Raw genomic sequence first — 12,835 nt, forward strand, 5'->3', positions numbered from 1 at the left:
GCACCACCACCACCGGCTCTAGCGCGGCGCGCGCGCGGCGGGCCGGCGGGCCGCGGCGGGCGGGCCGAGCCCCACGCGCGCCGCCACGTCGGCGTACACCTCGTCGGCGCGGGCGCGCGCGCGGGCGGCGCCGTGCTGCAGCGCGTCGCGCAGCAGGGCGGGCCGCGCGCGCAGCTCGGCGGCGCGCGCGCGCACGGGGCCCAGCGCGCCGCACAGCGCCGCCGCCACCTCGCGCTTGTACTGCGCCGTCGTCAGCCCCTCGCTCTCCTCCACCACCTGTGCGGGCCGACAGACTTTTGAATGGTCGATATCGTCGCCGTCGATAGAGAGGGAGATAATAATATGATGACTAGTGATACGATGATATTATAAGATAAATTAGCTCCGGTAGTGGCGCGTCGAACTGTGTCTATTTAGCCACATTTTCCTTGTCACTTTTTCTCTAACAAATGGTTCTGTTGAATCGTGCCATCTCACTTTGACGTCTAATCGTGTATGCGTTAATGTGCCTTCTTGGAGGATCGAATGTCGCGTCGGTGACCTATCTACACTTTATAATATCATTGTTGATGTCACGAAAATCGACCCTCACCTCCTCCGGTAACTTGTCTGCCGCGAGACAGTGTAGCGTGATGAGATTAGACACGCCCGGCCGATTCTCGGGGTCGAACGTGACCTGCGACAGTGAAAAATACGATGATATGCTATGAGATGTAAGATGCAACTCGATAAATAATAATCAGAGTAAAATAACGAATGTCTTTTCTTTTCCTTCCCTTTGAACTATGTATTTATTTATTTATTTTGGTAATCCAACAGCTTTACATTTAACAAGACCACTATTTTGCTGATTAACTGAACAAAAAGCCAATAAGGATTACAACATAATATCATTCTCAAGAATAGACTATAAACTAGTAACAATAATATTAATAAAAAACATAACATAATGAGTGTGTGTGTGAGAGTGTGTGTGAGTGTGTGTGTATGTGTGCGTGTGCGTGCGTGTAGGTGTGTGCGTGTGTGCTAGTGCTTGTTTAAAAAACCATTTATTTTAGATATTTCATTAGTAAAGCGTTGTTTAGAGAGTAGGAAAATGTCAGCACTTGCGTACTCAGCGTTGTATACACGCATAATGCGATTTAACACACCGTTTCGTGCATAATTAGTATTAACTTTAGGGATGTAAAATAAGTTAGTCTGACGTGTACGAAAACCGGGTACATTCAATTGCATCGATTCAAGCAATTCTGAGCAGTCAATGTGGTTATTCCATAATGCGTGAAGCAACATTAGATCACTTCGTTTACGTCGTATTTCTAGCGGTTCTATTTCGTAGCGGATACAAGCTTCATCATAGCTGTCAAAATAAGTAAAGTTTTTAAAGCTTAAAAACCTGAGAAACCTTTTTTGTATTGATTCTATTCTATCTATGTATACGGCGTAGCTGGGAGACCAAATACTCGACGCGTAGTCGAGTATGCTTCGAATATAGGCCGAATATAGAGATTTTATACAATTTATGCTGTTAAAATCTTTACATGATCGCTTTATGAAACCAAGTTGTTTATAGGCTTTATTTACAATGATGTCAATATGTTCCGACATAATCAATTTTGAATCTAGCGATACGCCTAGATCACGTACACAGTTCACTTCTTTTATCAAAACATCGTTTATTTTATATGTTTATGTATGAGTAAAAAGACTGAGATACTCGACCTGCGGCGTGAAGTCGGTGACCGCTTTCCTTATCTTGAGGGCGATGGTGTCGTCCGAGTCGCTGAGCAGCACGCGCGACTTGGGGTCCGAGTCCGACTTCGACATCTTCCTGCTCGGGTCGCGCAGGCTGCGGATGCGGTCGCTGCCGTCCTCTGAAATACAGGCAGCTATTATGGCAATAGCCTTCACACTAATCCAGATAAAACTTTATTAACAATTAACATAAAGCAATAATCGGTTATTTCAATACATATTAAAAACAAACACTCCAATTTTATTTATCCTAATTTTATTATTATTGGTATAGAAAAGAGACAGTTTAATAGATACATGTATGTTTTTGAAGATACAGTTCGATCGTGAATATGAGGAGTCGATAACTTGCGAATTATATTATCAGAATTAACGATATATTCCACTAGCTTTCCGCCATAGGCCTCGCCCGCGTAGTCGATGGCGATTCCTGGGTTTTATTCACATAGTCTCCAGTTCGGGATTTCCTTGATAGAAATTATTCTACATCATCTCAAGTGTCAAACTCTCTTTCTGACAGGGTTACATTTGTGGTGGTTTTTTGTTATAATAAGAATAGGGAAGGGACTCTGGCAATATATGAGTCAAATGAAAGTATGTCGTACCGGGCAGCAGCGCGCGCGGCGTGGGGAAGGCGGGCCCGAAGCGGTGGCGGAACGTGCGCACCAGCTGCGACGCCACCTGCAGGTGCTGCAGCTGGTCCGCGCCCACGGGCACGTGCGTGCCGCGGTACACCAGCACGTCCGCCGCCTGCACCAAATAAAACGACTCACGCTATTCAATATTTTTTTTTAAATCATTGCAATTATGTAATAAATAAACGATAACGATTATTGTACCGTTTATTTAGAACTCCTAGTCGGTGGCCTAGGAGTGCAAAAATAAAGGTTCGAATGACAGTAGACCTGCAGGACGGGATACAGCAACAGGCCCAGAGGCACCTCCTTGACGGCGGCGGCCTTCTCCTTGTACTGCGGCAGGTGCGCGAGGCGCGCGTGCGTGGCGAGGCAGGCCAGCAGCCAGCACAGCTCGGCGTGGCGCGGCACGGCCGACTGCGCGAACAGCACCGTGCGCGCCGGGTCCACGCCGCTCGCCAGCAGGCACGCCGTCAGCTCCAGTGTGCGCTCCCAGAGCGCTGATGGATCCTGAATTCCAAACACTCCATTCCATATTTATTAACCACTCAGGATTCATTTCTGTTCTGATCTACTTCAGAAAAATAACATAGTAAATCTAGTCAAAGACAATATTTAATCTATACAAATGTAAACAAGGTAATGCGAATGAATGTATACAGGGTGTAATTGTTAAGTGTGCACAGGCGATTATTCTGTAACAATTGCAGATATCAAAAAACTTTAAACTGATATCGAAAGTACTTAACATAATGAGTAAAATGGCCGTAATAAATTTTTGAAAATAAAACGAGAAATTCTGCAATAGTTACGGAATAATCGCCTGTGCACACTTAACGATTACACCCTGTATATCAAAGTATTTTATGATGGTCATAATATTTATTCCCTATTTATTATAAAAGTATATATTACGTATATCATTACATAATATATAAATAACGATGCTCACTTGTTTAGTTGTCAATGCATGTAAATCAGCTATAAATATCATAACATCATTGCCTTCATTTTGTAACTTAACACACCGCTGCACTGCTGAAAAATAGTTGCCTACATGCAGAGTGCCTGTCGGCTGCAACCCGGTCACTATTCTCTTAGGCCAATTCCTTTCGGTATCCTTATTCTCAGTTGCCATTTCAGTCTTTTCATTTTGTTCAAAATCTTCTTTCAGCTAAAATTAACAAAAAATATTATAAACAATTACTGTATGCTTCTCAAACATTTATCTAAGAAGCATTCAATACACACTAAATTTTTATTGTAAATACATAGCAGTGGGCACATTATTTGATAACCTTTACATTATTGAGTTGTGTATGGACGAATTGAGCGGAATATCGTTTCCTAAAGCTTAAGACGAAACGAAGCGAAGACTTTTTCAAGATATTCATTTGAATATGAGCTAAGTAAAGCTTGAGGAGATACTTTTCATAAATTATATCTTTGCTGATTTTAATAAGCAAAGATGGATGCAGGCCGCCGGTGACCGGTCGTGGTGGAAAACCCTGAGGGAGGCCTTTGTCCAGCAGTCTGCAGTGGACGTCCCACGGCTGACACGACGACGACGACGATACTTGAAGCATAATTTTTTTGAGTACCTAGTGAGTGTTTTGACTTATGACATGTGTCAACTGATAAGGGATCAATTTCAATTTCCAAGTGAGTGAATCATTTTCGTTTTAAAATAGGATCCAAGTTATTTTCCCGTGTAGTAGGACATATTATTATAAAATAAGATTGTGTGTAGGTAATAATATATGGATTTGATTTTAAAGTGAACATTTACAAAGTATATTTATCTGTTATTTACGAAATATGTATAAGCACAGATCTAACATGTATAATCGTGCAATGAATTCATTAGAAATTTCCATAGCAACGATTTTTGTCATCATTGTTTCATTTGAGACTGAGTAATTAAGAAGAATTTTTTACCAAAAATATAAAGTATGGTTAAAGTAGAGTATAGTATAGAACAATGAGAATATTATACTGAGCTCACAAAAAAATTAAGTTTATCTCCGACATTTTTACAATGAGCACTTCGATCTTCAATATTGTAAGGTATTCTGCATTCCATTAAATTTATCCATTCTAAAATAATTTAATGTACTTCTTAAATTATAATCTCAAGTACAAACCGATGAGTGAGTTTATAATATATTTACGACCTAGAGAAGATAATAAATTTTATTATGAATCGCTACGTAATGCTACAGCAACTCGGTGATGGTACTTATGGATCGGTAGCATTAGCGCAACGCCGAGATACTGGTGAAAAAGTAGCTATCAAACGAATGAAACGCAAGTACTATTCCTGGGATGAAGCGATGAATCTCCGAGAAGTCAAATCACTAAAGAAACTCAATCACGCAAACATCGTAAAGTTACGCGAGGTGATCAGAGAAAACGATACGCTTTATTTTGTATTTGAATATATGCGGGGCAATTTGTACCAACTCATACGTGATGCAGAACGGCCGTTTGCCGAACCAGTTTTGCGAAACATTTTGTACCAAGTTTTGCAAGGTCTTCAACATATGCATCGACATGGCTTTTTTCATCGTGACTTAAAACCAGAAAATTTATTATGCGCTGGACCCGAGCTTGTCAAAATAGCTGACTTAGGCCTAGCAAGGGAAGTTCGATCTCGACCACCTTACACAGATTACGTATCTACTCGATGGTATCGTGCACCGGAAGTTTTACTGCACGATACTCACTATGGCGCGCCGATAGACCTATGGGCTCTGGGGTGTATTATGGCTGAGCTTTACACATGTCGACCCCTTTTTCCGGGCAATTCAGAAATAGATCAGTTATATAAAATTTGTTCAATATTGGGGACTCCATCTCGTGAAGAGTGGCCCGAAGGTTATGGTCTCGCTGAAGTTTTAAGGTTCAGGTTTCCCGCCAGCACCGGCATTCCCCTCGGGCGGGTTGTGCAGAATGCTTCTCAAGCTGCCGTGGCTCTGCTGGCTGCGCTGCTTCGTTACCAACCGCGAGACCGCCCCACCGCAGTGCAAGCTCTTCGGTATGATACAACTACTATACAAAAATTTAGTTAAATCAAATAAATAAATAAATACTTAAATAAATAATAAATAAATATTTTCCAGATTTCCTTATTTTGCAGTCGGTACCGCATTAGTTCTTCCACCACCAATATCACATTCAAGAAGGTTTGATTAGTTTTATTGTTGTTTTATTAATTGTTGTTTAAGCGACTACCTTATCTTAGTGACTATAGTCGAGCCAATTTAATAGGCAACATTTGACGTCTATAAATTTTATCTTCGAAGAGAGGTAATCTGCTTAAAAACATCGATTAAAGTGAATTAATCGATACGGATTTGAAACATTTGTAAATCGAATTTATTAATTTATGATGATTTTTGTTCACAAGTAATCAATGCATTCGATTCTAGATGTCAGATCTCGATTTTTAGAGTAACATCTCTGGTATTTAAAAAGAAAAAAGGTTTATTGACACAAAATTGTAGCGACGTCAGTTCTTCAATTCAGAAATTGTTTATTATGTTTAGAATGGTTCATCAGTAAAATGAAATCTTAAAATTACTTGTATCGGTCATTATTATTATAAATATGTAATCGTTATTGAAAAAAGTTAAGCAAATGTGCAGATCTAACAGAAAGAAATATCATGTTATTCTATGTTGTCGTTACTAGGTTACGTTGTTGAATTTTGTTGAACTGTCAAATGTTGCCTATTAAAATGGCTCTACTATAGTGTCTTATAGATATTAGTCAATTTTTTGTTTGTTTATTCTTTTGGTTTTTCATAGTAACTACACACATACAATAATGTTATATCGGTATCTCTTTTTTTATATAAAAATAACTCTTGCTTCTCTTTTTGATAATTTACTTGGGCTATCTGGTTCGGCTTGTTACCTACACTCCTATAATGAGATTATATTATCGACCCAAAGCTTAGAGCATTAAACTCTAAGATCAAAAGTTTCATCCTGTTTCATCTATGTATAATTGTATAATTCAGTCGTAAATGAAGTTAATTAATATTTCAGAAGCAGTACGCGTGGTGAAGCGGAAAATATTGTTCCAAACACTAACGAACTTAGCAATCTACCTGCTGTCGCGTTGATGCCGCCACAGGACCGTTTCGCAGATATTTTAGGGTCGGTCATAAATTGGAAACATGTTGGGACTTTCGATCGATCTTCTCTTTATAAAAATAATTTCGAAATTTTGTCGTATAGGGGTGAAGTGGTTCATTCGTCTCACATTTCCCGGGCTGGTGTGGGCGATAAGCGCGGGCGCAGCGTGCTCGCGCCGCTGCAAGCGGCCCCCGCGTCCAAGGCGGGCCAAGCGCGTGGGCGCGCGTGCGGCGCGGGCGCGCTGGCGGAAGGCGCCGCGGCCGCATATCTGAACACGACGCGTTATGTCACAGGCGCCCGTATCGACACTTCCCTTTTTCGTCCACTCCCGCTCCGTTCTTTGCATGGTATGATGAAACAGAACGAAATGTCTCGTTACCCTATTGTTATTATTGTGTCTAATATTTTTTTAGGGTTCCGTAATGAAAAGTCCGGAATACTCTGCATCAATCAAAATAAGAATCACGTTAGTCGGTTCAGTAAAAGCGGCATAATCGATGAACATACATATATATACATATAATATAAACATATTATACCGGTCGAATTGAGAACATCCTCCTTTTTTTGAAGTCGGTTAAAAATAGAACAAATATTTAAGATATAAAAAAAGTGATTTTATGTATGTTTTTGTAAGCAAGTTTAATATTTTTTTATTATAAGTTATTAACAGTAGCGACATCTATTTTCAAATTATGGTAAAGGAACAGGCCCATGATCAGCTCTTGAGTATATTGGTCCATGATATTTATTATAAAGAATATTATATGTATATTATAAATGCGAAAGTAACTCTGTCTGTCTGTTACGCTTTCCCGCTTAAACCTCTCAACCGATTTTGATGAATTAATTTGGCATAGAAAATCTTTAGACCCTGAGAAAGAACATAGGCTACTGGCTACCTTTTATTGCGAAATATGTACCACGAGCGAAGCCGGGGCGGACCGACAGTATACCTTAATAATTTAATATGTATTGCGATTAAAAGGTGTCATTTAATTGAAAAAAGAAAAGAAGCTAATAAATTCGTCTTAAAATAGACAATTTTAACTTGAGACTCTGCTGGAATGCGACATATTAGTTTTTTCTAGGTACCCAAAGTACCCAAGTATGTAAAACTGGTTATTAACTACTTAGTTTGAATTACACTTCATTATTTTATTTATTTTGGAAAGGTACAGCCTATAATATTAATTATTATATTATTGAAAATAACATCTCAAGTTATTTCGTATGGGTTATAGAGTCTAGAGTTTAGACTGTGGCAATTACTAATAAAAATCGAATGGGAATCATGGGAAAAACTAAATAACATTTTTTAAAAGGCACAGATGACCCGGAATAAATAGGCTCAATATAGATTATAGGTACCTAATGTTCTGTCATTCCGGAATAATATAGTTTTCTACTGGTGAAAGCACGGTGTAAGAATACTTATTTCAAACTGGTCCAGTAGTTTCAGAGCATTTGTCTTTTAAATAAACAAATTAAATAAAAATTATTTATTGTTAAATCATTTTACATTTTGTAGTATTGTGTGTCTTTATAAGTGAGGATAGTAGTCAGTAGTAGTAGTCTTTATATTATGTGAGTAAGTGAGGATTAAATGAAATAAAAACTGACTACCTAATAATAATAAGTCTTAAATGTTAAAAGTTGTTCATTTTATTTATATGTTTTTATTCGTTTAGAAGCGGCGGCCGTGGGTAGCGGTGCATCTCGCGTTGATTGGGCTGCAAAATATCTACGATAAAGACATCCTTCATTATAAATAAAAGCATTTAGATATAATTTTGTGTATTATTATTTTTCCTTTAAATAAAATATAGTGTTAGACGTAACATTTGATTTAATATTTTTGTGGATGAATAGTTGTCAATATAGCTGTCACTGTCACCTGTCAGAACATGCTTAGCTGTCGAATACTATAAATTGCCGCTTTCCTTTGACTCGTGGTGCAATCGTACGGATCGTGCCTAGGGGCTCGGACGTTGTTTATACGACGTTTGACCCAACTACCTTCACTTTGCTAATAGTCGGTGACTTGCTGCGATTTGTTAATCAATTAGGTAGCTGTGTAGAATCGCAGTACATTCTTATTACATTCAAACTAATATTTAACCCGGCCTCGCTGGTATATTTCTTATATCAGAATTGGGATAGAATTCAAGCCCACTATTTTTAAATGTGTTTATGTTTACGTAGTTTTGTAACTGCCATTTGTGTTTTTTTTTTCGTGCGTTGTGTAAAGTAAAAGTTTGTTACGTGGATTATTGTAACGGGAATGTAGTCCATCGAAGAAATTGTGTGTGCTATCTGGGCTGCGGTCCAGTGTTTTTAATAAAAACCTCTCAGTTCACAGGTAAATTAGATTCAGGGATGCGAGGGCCCTACGAAGTAGTGAACATCCTGCCTAGTGGTCGATACGAGTTGAAACTCGTTGTGGTGACTACGGAAAAGAAGACTCAAGCCGCGGCACAGCATAATATGGTGCCCTGGCGTGGCGAGTGGTGTCCTGAAGCATGTGCCGAGTTTTTTTGACGATGAATGTTATTGGCTCGTAGTGATTCAAATCGCTAGTCGAACCCTGGCGTTGAGGTATTGTCTAGTCGCTGACGTATCGTAGTGATGTATTTCACTAGTCGTACGAGCGTAGATATACCGTCAAGTCGCCGTCTGCATGTCCGTAGTGAGTTGTCTCGCTAGTCGGATTTGAGCGTTGAGGTATTGTCTAGTCGCTGACGTATCGTAGTGATGTATTTCACTAGTCGTACGAGCGTAGATATACCGTCAAGTCGCCGTCTGCATGTCCGTAGTGAGTTGTCTCGCTAGTCGGAGTTGAGCGTTGAGGTATTGTCTAGTCGCTGACGTATCGTAGTGATGTATTTCACTAGTCGTACGAGCGTAGATATACCGTCAAGTCGCCGTCTGTATGTCCGTAGTGAGTTGACTCGCTAGTCGGAGTTGAGCGTTGAGGTATTGTCTAGTCGCTGTTTTACTAACGAGTGCGTAGAAAAGTATGGTCAGTGTGGCCGAGGCAGTGTGTTTTTGAAATCCCGAGATGAACTACCGTTGTATTGTAATACGAGAAAAGGCGTACGAGGACGTACGTTTGTCAGTATGGCCGTGTTAGACGTAACATTTGATTTAATATTTTTGTGGATGAATAGTTGTCAATATAGCTGTCACTGTCACCTGTCAGAACATGCTTAGCTGTCGAATACTATAAATTGCCGCTTTCCTTTGACTCGTGGTGCAATCGTACGGATCGTGCCTAGGGGCTCGGACGTTGTTTATACGACGTTTGACCCAACTACCTTCACTTTGCTAATAGTCGGTGACTTGCTGCGATTTGTTAATCAATTAGGTAGCTGTGTAGAATCGCAGTACATTCTTATTACATTCAAACTAATATTTAACCCGGCCTCGCTGGTATATTTCTTATAATAGGGTATAATTTACCATTGCACATCTATACTATCTACACTAATATTATAAAGAGGAAAGGTTTGTAATTATGTATGTATGTATGGTTTTCACACATAAACTACTTCACCGATTTCATAAATTCTTTCACCATTAGAAAGCTGCATCTTCACTGAGAAACATAGGTTATATTACATTTTCAAAAAAAAATAGAGATCCTTACCAAAAATGCAAATGTAACCCAAGGTGTAAAAAATTCCTTAATAAAAATTCTGTCATCGCGTGCGCTGCGGAATCTATTCCTTGAAGTACGAGGATGGTTCTTATGAAAAAAAACGTAAACATGTACCACGGGCGAAGCCAGGGCGGACCGCTAGTAATATGATATCTAAATAATATTAGCTAACACCACAGACTAATAATAATATACTATGTATACAACTAAAACCAATATTATAGCATAATACCACAGATGAGAAATCAAGCCTCATATTAAATAGTATAAAAATAACCGACTTCAAAAACGCAAAAGTAAAAAATAAAATAGATTTGATATTATTAATTACTAGATATTATGTAGATGTGCTATTTACTAAAAAGCTTTGATGTCGGTGCACGGGCTTAATACTGTGTGCTTATTGTTTGTATATACGTCTAATATAGTAATGTTTTCCAAACTTTACATACTTGATGTTGAGGCTTGATTATCATTTTTGAATGATATAAAGGTTTGCTTCCTATGCAGGTACAGGCCTAATCCACCACACTGGACAGTGCAGGTTGGCGGATGGCATATGTCAATATATACATATTATGTATTTCGGCTGATGATGATGAAAGGTTTGCAATGATGCAATAAGGCAAGATCATCATCAGGCGAGATCGTGGCCAAGCGCTCCCCTATTGTACTGTAAAAAAAAAAAAAAAAAAAAAAAGAAATAACTGAGGATGATCAATGGTTGTTATATGCAATACAATACTTAAATAATACAAATAATTGAACTTCATACAATACTATATATTATTTACATATTTGCATTCATATAAAATCTGTGAACAATCAACAAGGCGCAATAGGCGTCACTCATATTTGAGGTAGGGTTTGGTATCAGGCAATGCTGCAGTGTGTGAATGGGCCGAGTGCTGCCAGGCGTCGGGGGGCCAGCTGTACACGCGCGGCGCGCCACCCTCCAGCAGCCCCCAGCCCAGCAGTTGGGAGCGCGCGCTGCGGTCCCGCTTGGGGGACGCAGTTGAAATGTTCACTGACACCCCTTTAATAATGTGGTCTTGCCCGCATAAGGATTGGGCAACCTCAGGGTCTAAAAATGTTACAAAGCTAAAAGCCCGAAACGGTTTAGGCACAAACACATCAGTCACCTGTCCGAATGCACCAAAGTACTCTCGGAGGTCATCAGCTGTGAGGCTTTCGGTGCAACGTCCCACAAAAACTTTACGATGAGCTGCAGAGCCTCCGTCCTTACTATTAGGGATGCGTACATCGCACCAACGACCGTCGATCATGTGTCTTCTTCCGAGGGCTCTCATTTGAGCCTCGTAATCAGCGAACTTAATAAAACCGAAACCTTTAGAGAGTCCCGTTTTCGTGTCCCGCTTCACTTGCACCATAAGCAGTTCTCCAAACGCGGTAAAGTAATCACGCACAGCGTCCTCGCCCGTCTTCCACGGTAGCCCGAGTACTATGAGATCCGAGCAGCGCGGTCGAGGTGCAGAAGTTGGGACATCCGATCGCGGGAAGGCACAAAAATAGCGAAAGGCCGCCCACCCCTCTGCTGGCGGTAAGACACGGTCATCCGACAGTCGCAATCCACGTAGTCGACCTCCGGATCTATACTTCAGGCCACTAGCTCCAGCGAACTGCGCGGAAATCGTGCTCAGTAACAAAGAGCCGTCTTCCTCGGTTGGCAGCTCGATGGGCTCATCTTGTTCGCCCTCGCTTACTACCACGTACTCTATCGACATCTCGTTTACCAACCGACACAAATAGCCCAACACCACATTGCGTTCACTTTACATTTCAAGTTAGTCAAAATTCGTGGTTTTTTAAAATTTTTATATCTTTTTTTCGATAGATTTGTTAATATTAAAGAATAAGTAATAATTCTCTTGATAAATAAAAAATAATTACGTGAAATATCAACTCTATCAGGTACTTTGTGACAGTTGGATGACAGAACGAGTATGACGTTTCATTTTCGAATTGCCATCGTGAACTAACTGGGTCTCGGAGCAATTATCAAGCCAATTAGGTATAAAAAACTCTAGAGGTATAAAAAAACTCTAGAGTAAAGACCAATGCAAATAATTTAGCACCCCATTAATGGAATTTTCAAGCGCGGATCCAGGGGGGGGGTCACGGGGTCATGACCCCCCCCTGGGCTAGGTCCACGACCTAAGTGGACCACTAATTTAATATTAACTTTTTTAAATTAACAAATTAATACTGTTCAACATGATGTTTTTATTGAATTTTGAGACATAAAAGTAATATAGAACAATGAAATCAAATACAAACGGTAACGGAAGAGAATATAACAAAAATTATAGAAAAAGTTTATTAGGGTCGACCTGTGGTCGTAATTAAAGGACAAAAAACAGGTTTATCGATTTTTAAAAAAATCTATAACTGCGGAATAAAGTGTAATGGTAAAGTTGTATATAATTATTTTTTTTCTACAACTTTTGCTGTTACACTTTTCACACAAAACCTTAAATATCGAAATATCCCAGTTCGTGGATAAGACATAAAATAGCAAAATTTTTTTTAAATGAACAATACAAAATACAGTCAAATTACAACAAAAAATCGGCAAATGCGCGTCGGACTCGCGCACCGAGGACTCCGAGCAAACATATTTT

The 12,835-nt window shown here is 39.7% G+C and overlaps 3 protein-coding genes across 6 annotated transcripts; 1 reads left to right on the forward strand and 2 right to left on the reverse strand.

Annotated features, from left to right (window-relative positions):
• Positions 1 to 3: 3 nt before the first annotated feature.
• TrpRS-m (Tryptophanyl-tRNA synthetase, mitochondrial) lies at positions 4 to 4,009 on the reverse strand. Of its 4 annotated transcripts, none has more exons than XM_089701880.1 (7): positions 3,695 to 4,009; positions 3,343 to 3,564; positions 2,661 to 2,900; positions 2,361 to 2,505; positions 1,723 to 1,874; positions 593 to 676; positions 4 to 276 (listed from the first exon to the last, which is right to left on the reverse strand). In XM_089701880.1, exons 1-7 carry the CDS (start codon positions 3,974 to 3,976, stop codon positions 19 to 21), a joined length of 1,383 nt encoding a protein of 460 aa, XP_089558006.1. In that variant the 5' UTR covers positions 3,977 to 4,009; the 3' UTR covers positions 4 to 18. The 4 variants fall into 4 exon arrangements, with proteins under 4 accessions (XP_089558006.1, XP_089558005.1, XP_089558007.1 ...); XM_089701879.1 differs by having other exon boundaries at positions 3,689 to 4,009; XM_089701881.1 differs by having other exon boundaries at positions 3,819 to 3,955.
• A 255-nt stretch (positions 4,010 to 4,264) lies between these two features.
• On the forward strand, positions 4,265 to 8,328 carry LOC149484306 (serine/threonine-protein kinase MAK). Its single transcript, XM_089701888.1, has 5 exons — positions 4,265 to 5,427; positions 5,513 to 5,575; positions 6,443 to 6,553; positions 6,635 to 6,879; positions 8,224 to 8,328. The coding sequence occupies exons 1-5, from the start codon at positions 4,589 to 4,591 to the stop codon at positions 8,283 to 8,285; spliced, it is 1,320 nt and encodes a 439-aa protein (XP_089558014.1). The 5' UTR covers positions 4,265 to 4,588; the 3' UTR covers positions 8,286 to 8,328.
• A 2,627-nt stretch (positions 8,329 to 10,955) lies between these two features.
• Positions 10,956 to 12,162, reverse strand: LOC149484307 (TAR DNA-binding protein 43-like). The gene has a single exon (XM_089701889.1). It carries the CDS (start codon positions 11,936 to 11,938, stop codon positions 11,039 to 11,041), a length of 900 nt encoding a protein of 299 aa, XP_089558015.1. The 5' UTR covers positions 11,939 to 12,162; the 3' UTR covers positions 10,956 to 11,038.
• Between the last annotated feature and the right edge of the window lie 673 nt (positions 12,163 to 12,835).

This window comes from Colias philodice, chromosome 12, assembly GCF_061535455.1.
Source record: "Colias philodice isolate Cphi_HAF_F1 chromosome 12, ilColPhil1 Martin Lab GWU primary, whole genome shotgun sequence".
In the NCBI taxonomy this organism is placed as follows: Eukaryota; Metazoa; Arthropoda; class Insecta; order Lepidoptera; family Pieridae; genus Colias; species Colias philodice.

Excerpts from the sequence above, each read along its gene's own strand:
- TrpRS-m (XM_089701879.1), bottom strand. The coding sequence starts at position 3,976 with ATGCTTCAAGTATCGTCGTCGTCGTCGTGTCAGCCGTGGGACGTCCAC. Across the intron at positions 3,565-3,688 it reads CACAACTCAATAATGTAAAG|CTGAAAGAAGATTTTGAACA; the intron begins GTTATCAAATAA and ends TGTTAATTTTAG. Across the intron at positions 1,875-2,360 it reads GCCGCGCGCGCTGCTGCCCG|AGGACGGCAGCGACCGCATC; the intron begins GTACGACATACT and ends CCTGTATTTCAG.
- LOC149484306 (XM_089701888.1), top strand. The coding sequence starts at position 4,589 with ATGAATCGCTACGTAATGCTACAGCAACTCGGTGATGGTACTTATGGA. Across the intron at positions 5,428-5,512 it reads ACCGCAGTGCAAGCTCTTCG|ATTTCCTTATTTTGCAGTCG; the intron begins GTATGATACAAC and ends AATATTTTCCAG. Across the intron at positions 5,576-6,442 it reads CCAATATCACATTCAAGAAG|AAGCAGTACGCGTGGTGAAG; the intron begins GTTTGATTAGTT and ends TTAATATTTCAG.
- LOC149484307 (XM_089701889.1), bottom strand. The coding sequence starts at position 11,938 with ATGTCGATAGAGTACGTGGTAGTAAGCGAGGGCGAACAAGATGAGCCC.